Source organism: Solanum pennellii, chromosome 6, assembly GCF_001406875.1.
Source record: "Solanum pennellii chromosome 6, SPENNV200".
Classification (NCBI taxonomy): Eukaryota; Viridiplantae; Streptophyta; class Magnoliopsida; order Solanales; family Solanaceae; genus Solanum; species Solanum pennellii.
In genome coordinates this window covers 50,527,063-50,536,704 of record NC_028642.1, presented here as the reverse complement: position 1 = coordinate 50,536,704, position 9,642 = coordinate 50,527,063, and the positions used below count along the sequence as shown (strand labels likewise).

At 27.7% G+C, this 9,642-nt stretch overlaps 1 protein-coding gene across 1 annotated transcript; it reads right to left on the bottom strand.

The window, feature by feature from the left end:
• Positions 1-1,713: 1,713 nt before the first annotated feature.
• LOC107022405 (transcription factor bHLH18-like) lies at positions 1,714-4,256 on the bottom strand. Its single transcript, XM_015223026.2, has 3 exons — positions 3,780-4,256; positions 2,223-2,606; positions 1,714-1,930 (listed from the first exon to the last, which is right to left on the bottom strand). Exons 1-3 carry the CDS (start codon positions 4,230-4,232, stop codon positions 1,841-1,843), a joined length of 927 nt encoding a protein of 308 aa, XP_015078512.1. The 5' UTR covers positions 4,233-4,256; the 3' UTR covers positions 1,714-1,840.
• Between the last annotated feature and the right edge of the window lie 5,386 nt (positions 4,257-9,642).

Sequence of the window (9,642 nt, the reverse complement as noted above, 5' to 3'; positions counted from 1 at the left end):
AAAAAAATTTAAAACGGATATAATACTAAAAAATAGTTTATAAAAGGTAATGAAATCATATTAAAATACTATGAGTGTGTTTTTAGCATTAACTTTCTTTGTTGTTACGCTCTACAATTATCAATATTTGAATTCTTGTTATTTCGATCCTAACACATTAAAATCAGGCAAAACACCATACTTTTATGTTTTTATTAGATTTATGTATTATGAGTAATGTGGATCTCTGTGAATCTAACTATGTTTTATTCAGGTTATTTAACATATATTATATACTGATTAAATTTATTTTCTCAAGACATTGTTTAGCTTAGTAATATATTTTTTTGTACTTATCGAGTTTGCGACCCACTAGGGCAAATTCATTTTGAGCACGTGGATAAATAGTTATAGGAGTAATGTGACCAATTAAATCTCGAAAAACGTATTAAATTAGGAGTAATTACTATAATATTCATTGTGCTTGGTGAAACAGGACACAGATTTTAGGGGATTTAAACTAGAATTTGTTTCTTCTCATTGTTTTTGATGAATCTGTCGTTTAAAGGTTTGGATTCTATTGTTGTAAAATTAGTAATAAAGTCAAAAAAATTATCAAAATATTCCATATTTGACATATTGTCTTTCTGTCTTTATTTATTTATCCATATTTCCTTTTATATTTGTCCCTATTTATTTATCCATTTTAACAAATCAAAAAAGGATAATATTTTCTTCTCAATATGCTCTTATTTAATTCTAGAAAAGTTCTAGTGCTACTAAGTTGTAATGCATGCTTTTTGGAACTAGAAAATATATTTATTATACTTGGAGAGTTGCATAATCTTTTAAGTTAAGAGTAAAACTGTAATTATACTATGATAATCATTGATGTCTTAATATGTGTGTCACTTCTAGAGTGGACAACTAAATAGGGACAGAGAGTATATATTTGAAAAATATCTTTTATTAATCTATATATTAGTATAATTTTTTAAGAAAAATGTTCGATTGTCCTATTATGACTACGCCACTACTTAAAACTTTGTTTAGTTTATGTATATTTTTTATCCTAATTTAAAAAAGTTATTGTCAGCAGACAGGTACTAGCTGCATTTTTAGTAAGATAAGTCAGAATCACACAATCTATGCAATGTTTGAAAAGATGAATTATGCTTTTTGTTTTTTTTTGAAAAAAATAAGATGTTTGATTTACTTTTTTTTTGATAAATTTCAATTGTGGTGGTTCCCTTTTTCAATGGAACAGAATATCAAAACCAAAAGTATTACTCCCTCGTTTACAATTAATTATCATGATTTTCTTTTTTAGAGGCAAATTATAAAAATTTTGACTAACGTTTTTATGATATATATTAATTTTCATCATATTACTACTTAAAAATTTACAATTTATAGTACTTTTTCATATAGTTTTCGAATATCCAATTTTTTAAAAAAATATCGAATTAACTTAATATAATAACTTTAAAAATTAATCAAATTGATTTTCGAAAAGTGACAACTAAAAATGAAAGAGAAAGTATTGATTAATAGTAGGATCTGAATCGTCACATGTATTATTAATTAATTATTGTAAATAATATTGGTCTCAAAAGCTCAATCGATAAATTATACTAATAATGTCTCATAAAAAAGTTTATAGTTAAACGAAATGTCAATACAACAAACGATTCTTGGCTCAAAATAATATATTATATATATAGTTCCAGCAATACATATATACGTTGTTATCCATATTAATATATAGTACAAATTAAAGCATGAATTTAATCAAAGGATTCATTTAACATTAACAAATTTGTCACAATTGGAGTGACCTTGAACATATTTAAAGTCAAATTTATTCTTGTGTCGAGTCTTGTATGGTAAGAAGATGTAATTCAAACGCCTTCTCAACATCCTGCACTTTAATATCAACATTCTCATCAATCTGCAAGGATATAATGAATGTCATTATCAGTATTAGAAAGTTGCTATAATTTGACAAAAGTATGATTACACACGTCTCAGGTTCAAAATTCAGTGGATACAAAATAAACATCAGGCGATTCTTTTCATTTGTCCTAGCTTTGGTGAACAGAGTTACCTGACACATGTTACTGCTAGGAGGTGGTAGGTATCTCACAGAATTAATCAAGATACCCGAAAGTTGATCCGGACACCATAGTTATTAAAAAAAATGTGTAATAACTATAAATTGAAGAATGAGAAATAATAATTACCTCAGCAAGAATGGAGATATAATGAAGAGAAGTGTGATTGGATGGGGAAACTCTTATGTGGTGAATAGTAAGATGTAGCTTTTCCATTATTCCAGCAATAATAGAGAAAATACTCCTCATTTGCTTATTGCAATGGATTCCTATGAGTACATTTTTGTCCAGAATTTGAACCTTTATATCATTAATATTCTCATGTCTTTTGGATTCAAGATCATCAACATGATCATCATGAGAATATTGTTTGTGTACTAGTGTGGGATGAGTTGATTTAATCAAGTTTGTACTACTTTTTATCGTCCGAGCAGCTTCCTCTAAAGAACTAACACGTTCTTGAAGTTCTCCTATGTACTTTATAGCATCTTCAAGAATTGAAGCTTTGTCCAACTGCATCATCAAACAATATAAATAAAAACATTACAAGTCCATTACTATTCGTAGTAGAACTACAGAAACAAACATATTCCGTGAAATTCCACAAGTTATTTGGAGGGTAGAGTGTATCTACGCACACTGTACTACTACCTCGTGGAGCACGAGGTAGAAAGACTGTTTCCGAAAAAACTCACCTTGAGACCAGCAAATTAAGTATAAAGAAGAAGAAAAATAGTGTAGATTATCATAGAAAGGAACAAAAACAATAAAATAGTCTGATAGTCGAAATATATTAAACAACATACGATGATAGATACCATAAGCAAGAATAATACGGCTAGTACAACGACAAACACCAACAAACCTAAAGTCTCAAAAAGCAAAAACAACCCTCCACTACATACTAACCTTCTAATCTAGTATTCGACCTTCATACTCTCCTATCTAAAGGTCATGTCCTCGGTAGGCCAAAGATGCTTCATGCCAATCACCTCTAACCTAATACTTCTTCTTCTACCTCTGCGCACCTTTTTACTGGGGCATTTACACATCTCTTCTTCACATGCCCAAACTATCTCAGTCATCCTTCCCTTGTATTGTCCACCACGAATGTCACTCCCACTTTGACTCAAATATTGTCATTCTTAATTCACTCCCAATATGCCCACACATTCATCTCAATATCTTCATTTCCACCGCTCGCATCTTCTGAGCATATATAAGAGTACTTAACTAACTAGCATTCTACCGTAATAATTTGATTCAGACTGTGGTATAGCTAGCGACTTCAACAATTTCAACACAAAATTGGTCACTAGTTATCACTAATATGTTGGTCAAGAATGTAAACTCAAAAATCTCAAATTAAAAAAGATTATATTTGACATTAACAACAATATCAAGAATGCTAAATTGGAATTTACTAGTGGAATTGAAACCTACTATCTTCTCCACTCGAAAGGTTTAAGGTTCGATTCAACTAGACAAATAATAATTTCCATTTTGAGAAAAAGATGTAATTTTCTTTTTGTTACTTAGGTTTATAGGTATAGTTCTTTTGCGAGGGTTTGAAATATCTATTTTAATTTTCTCTTTCCTCTTCTCGCGAAAGATAAAAGTTCATCCTTATGTTATATTCAAATTCAAAGATGAAAAGTATAAATTAAATTTGAAATTACAACATACCTTCTTGAGTTGCGGTATAGCTTTAGCCAAGAGAGCAAAAAGTTGGGAGAACCTTTCACGACGTTTCCTTTCAGCCAAAAGATGATCTTGAGATTGCAAAGGACTTCTACATATCCTCTTAGATGCCATCGATGAATTCGATGTGTTGACGTTGCTCATCATCACTTTCTCCGTTATCATATCATAATCTAATTCATTATCCTCTATGAAATAAGAATCAGCTTTATTCCCAAATGAAATAATATTTTGCGATGAAGACGATGAATTATTAGAAGAAGGAGAAGAACAAGAAAATGCAATTTTAGGAATATTTTCTAATGAATTGGAAGTAGTGGGATTTTGATTAGGTAAAGATGTGAACATTTCAGAAAGTAGATTCTTAAATTCAAATGGTGCTTCTTCATCACCAATTATGTTGTTGTTATTGTTATTATTGAACCTTGTATTTTCCATGGTTTAACAAATTTGAAATTTTGAGGTTTTAATTTCTAACTCAATTAATTGTTTTCTTGTCATATAGTGGACTATAAAGAAAATCACGTGTGAGCAATAGTATTTGTTATGGAAATCGTGGTGTTATTATTTTATACGTTTTATTAGTACATATTTTAGTAGTATGACAACTATAAGTTTTTCTTTCTTTACATGCTGTGATTAAAAGAGAGAGTTGAGGGGATGAAAGGTGAGGACAATTTTTTTTTATAATTTGTTTGTTGATTTCGTCATAAAAAAATATTTATAAAGATATCAGCTAACAATATTAGGACTGTACCTATCTTGAGTTGAATATTTGGTTATGTCATTCTTGGTGTCATTTCACATTCCCCATAATATAATACATAATTAATACTCTCTCTTCTATAACGTTATTTGACTTGATTCGGAGTTTAATAAAGAAATAAGAAGATTTATATTTGGTATGACTATAAATTATTTTATTATTTTTATTTACTTTTTTAGTGTCTGAGTTGTAAACAAAAAATATTATCTAAAATGATTGTGTATAATCTAGAGAAATACTATAGAATATAAGAATGTAATTAGAAAAAACATACTAATTTTTGTCTTGAATCCTTGAGGTAACACTTAGAGCCCGGAATCGGAATTAGGAGTTTGGGTTCTAAATTTTAAGTCAAGAAAATATATTGCAAAACATGCTTCCTTTTTTTTTTTTTAAAAAGAGAAATTTCATTTCCATCGCCACTTTCTTACAGTAAGCTGTCAATTCATTTCTAATACAAATACAAAGTCTAGCTCTGTCTCTGATAATACTTATTTTAAGACTTTTTTTTTAATTGTTATTGTTAAATAATACTTATTTTGAAACGAATAAAGTATTTCTATTTTTTCCTCTCTTAAGAATTCACAACAGCTCTATTTGTTAAAAACAGATTCAGTAGCTCAATCAAATTAAATAGATATATACAGTATCTGAATGTAGATAACATGTCGGATTTTTTGCAAGATTTTTTTAATTTTTTTTTTAAGATTTTAAGTTTTTGTTTAATCTGTTTTTTTAGATGAATATGGTTGTAATGATCTTCCACAGGATCCATAACTCATTTATTAATGTTATTCTTATTTCTTGGATTATCGTTTCATTTCCGTATGGAATCATGTCCTTTAATTATCCTTCTAATTAACAACTCCATTTGACTTAGAAAATTCTGATATCTAATTGGTTGATATTAAGAACTAATTAAGTTATTTAATCATCTTCCTTTCTTTATAAAGTTATTATTATTTCTAATATATGCATTAATAACTCATGACCTGATCAACATGAGTTGTAGAACAGTGGAGACTAGTGGAGACTGTGCTTCACTCTTAACCATAGGTTCTAGATTCGAGTTTTGGCAACAATGTAAATAATCTTTTTGTTGGATATGTTGCAAGAATTAATGGAAAATAGAGGAAAAGAAAGGAACTTGAAAAGTTGAGAACTGGAATAGTTCAGAACTTGAAAAGTCTTCTTATGCTTTAATTAAAAGACATTTGTCCTTCATCGGTGGTGGAAAGAAAAATAGGAGAATTTAAATATAGAAACACTCCTATTAATTGTTGAAATGGTTGGAAAAGAGGCACCCCTCGCGCCGTGATCGGCGCTCGCTCGGCTTCGGCAAATGATCAGAGATTATTTTTTGGATAAAGTTTATTTTAATTATATAATTAATTATTTATTTAATTAACTAAATTAAATGTCCAATTCATTTAATTAGTTGATTAACCCGACCCGACTCGGATCCGCGCGTGACCAGTTTGAATTTAAAAATAAAATTTCTCATTTTATTTAAAATTCGCGCCATGACTGTTCTGAAAGGTTGCAACTTTCAGGAACAGTCATTACCATTTGAAAGGTTGCAAACTTTCATTAATGGTTGTGAGGATTCTGAAAGGGTTGCAACCTTTCGAAACTTGTTTCTCTTGCTTATAAATATCTTTCACTCTTCAGAATTTTTCCTTACGAATATTCTGATCTCTTCTTCTTCTTCTGCACAACAAATTACTTCATGTATTTTACTGTTGTTGACTCGTTCGATGACAGTAGAGTTTTTGGTATCTATACTCTGTGATTGAGATCATTTTACCCTGGGAGGTCATATTCCAAATCAAACCTCGGATACTAGAGGGGAATAATTTTCTATAAGGGGACACTGTGAGTTCAGTGGACTTGACTTTTTTCCTATTAAAAATTTACAGATTTTGGTACGTGTTTTTACATATTTTAATTTTTTCATTAATTGATTTCTGTTCACCTCTCTTACTGCTTCTATAAATTTCAGTTACTTCGTGTTTCTGAACAATTTATTAGAATCATTAATTTCTGATTTTATAACACAGATTGACAACACTTTTCACTTTAATTGAGACGTGAGACTAGTCATTTAAGATATGATTGTGTATAATAGGCTCTTATAATTCAGCCTTTTTAAAAATATCTCTCGTAGTGTAAGCTTTGGTACAGCAATATACCTTAAATTTTCCAAAATAGGTTTCAAAACAATCTTAAACAATATATAGGATAGAGACGCATTTCAAATCTTAATTATTTTCTTATTATTCACAGCATTTTTTTTTATACTTCTATATTAATTTCTGATAATTTTGAACAATCAGAAAATATTTGAGGATATACAAAATCTGCATTCTTCTATATATGACGATTAATGTGATCTTTGCAATCTTTGAAGTATTATAGATAGCGCGTTCTTGCATAGTTGCATCTAATTTAAGTACCTCCCATTGATAATTTAATAATATTACTTTAATTTGATTTCTAAATTGGAAACTTGACCAAAATTTGCATTCCATTGAAGTTGATTCCTTTTCCATTACTTGGTTTTTGTAAGTTGAATAAGATTTAGATCTTGTTCACCATCAAGCTTAAATTACTATGTAATTTACGTTTTACTTTAAAAAGTTATTCAACTTTCTTTCTCATTGCAATATGAAGTTCAATAATCGAATTAGTATATATTTTAGTACTATAAATTTCATAGTATTAGGTGTATAATTTCAATGGACTTAGAAAATAACTGGTGGAATAATCGTAGTTAATGCTAAGAATGATTGTTGTTCTTTCTCTTAATATTTTAAAGTAGACAAATAAAAATAAAAATTTATTTTTGATATAGCGAACAAATAAAATAATCGAAAGAGTGCCGTAATTAGTGTGTTCATATTACAACATGAGGTGAGAGGATATTTTGAGCATTGGAATGCAGTCTAATTAAACGTGGTTTCCACGAATTAATATCAACATATCTTAGGGAAGTTTTGAAGACCTATCCAAGAAAAAATATGATAAATAAGTAGTAAACATATTATGATGATTCTATAGATTTTGGATAAGAAAAAAAATTAGTATTATAATTCAGTGTAAGATTTGTTCTTGTTCACTCAAATAATTAATTTTCTAGTCCTTATCCATATAATTCAGAGTATAATTTACAACTTTTCATAATGCACAATGATACTTTTATTATACTCATGAGTTACCCACCTTGTCCAAGTTCATGTATGTCCATAGTTTAGGTCACACAAATATTATGTCAATTCAAAACTTCAATTAGAAGTTTTTAAAAAATCCGATTTCTTAAATTTCATGTTAAATTAAATTGTTCTAAACAAATTGATGAGTTAATATCGTAAAAGATTACTCAACTTTAAGAATTGATCTAGCAAAGTCATTAGAGTTTATTTTGTATCAAAAAAATCACTCAACTTAGATTTTTATATCAATAAAATCACTCAACTTAGACATTTCTGTTAGTAAAATCATTAAACAAAATTTATCATTATTTTTGTTGGTTTCATATAAAATAGACCCTACAAATAAATAAAATTAAGAAAACTAATTTAATTTTTTTATGGGATACCAAATTATTTGTTGAAATTGACTAGTTAAAACCAAGTTAATCAATAAAATCATTCAACTAAATTTATCACTAAAAAACATTTGACATAGCAAAAAAAATTATTTTTATGTCATATAAATATGAACCATATAAATGAATTAAAAAATTTAAAAATTGTTATTTAACTTTTAGGAACAAACTTAATTAATGAAATACATAAACATTTACACAAAATTGAGTTAAAGCAAAAAATTAAGTTGAAAAATTAAAGTTATAAAAAAAGATCAAGATTAACAGTGCCAAAATAATTTTAAACTTCAATGAAGAAGTACAATGATATATAACATTATTTATTTTTTATTTTTTGAAAAAAAGATACAAAACAAAAAAGACAAATTTTTTTAGAGCACTGTTGTTTAATTTTTGCATTGTTAAAGAAAAGCTGTCAGTTATAACATATTTAGAAAGTTAATTGAGGTCACAATTTTAAATATTATTTTAGTACTCTTATTCTCTAATAAGTCCTAATTAGATTTGTGAATACAAATTTCATCGATAATTTATTTGTGCTAATTCTCAAAAACATACACTAGTGGTCCAATAAATAGAACTCCTAATTATTTCTTTTTATTTAATAATTAGTATATTAAGATAAAAGTATTTGTTTCACTAGAGAAGTTTCCCATAAAAAAATTAAATTAGTTTTCTTAATTTTATTTATTTGTAGGGTCTATTTTATATGAAACAAACAAAAATAATGATAAATTTTGTTTAATGATTTTACTAACACAAATGTTTAAGTTGAGTGATTTTATTGATATAAAAATCTAAGTTGAGTGATTTTTTTGATACCCAACAAATTTTAATGACTTTGTTAGATCAATTTCTAAAGTTGAGTGATTTTACTGATATAAAAATTTAAGTTGAGTGATTTTTTTGATACAAAACAAACTTTAATGACTTTGCTAGATTAATTCCTAAAGTTGAGTGATCTTTTAAGATATTATTCCCAAATTGAAGAAATAAAGAAAATGTCTATGATATCTCTTGCACAAACGATAATATGAATAGAACTGGAGTGTTTGAGATACATAGAGATAACAATGGGGTGGGGTTGGGTGGGGTGGGTTAAGCTTAATCCGTAAAAATTTTAATCCGCTCACTCCACCAAGCATTACAATTTTTTTAATTTTCAACCTGCCTATCCGCCCAGCATAAATCTGTCCCACATAAGTCTATTTTGCATAATTTTTTGAATATTTATTTGTTTAAATTAAGTTTAATATTAAAAATAAAATTTATAAATATTAATTCATTTTTTCTTTTAAAGTTATATTAATTTAAATAGATAATAACTTAATGTTTTTGTTTTTTAAAGATTGATGGGGAAGCATATAAATAAACCATTTTCATTTACTACGATGAACCCACCCAGTACGGTCTTAAAACCACCCCACCTAGCATATTAGGGATAAAACATGCCCAAGATTTAAACTTATGTATTT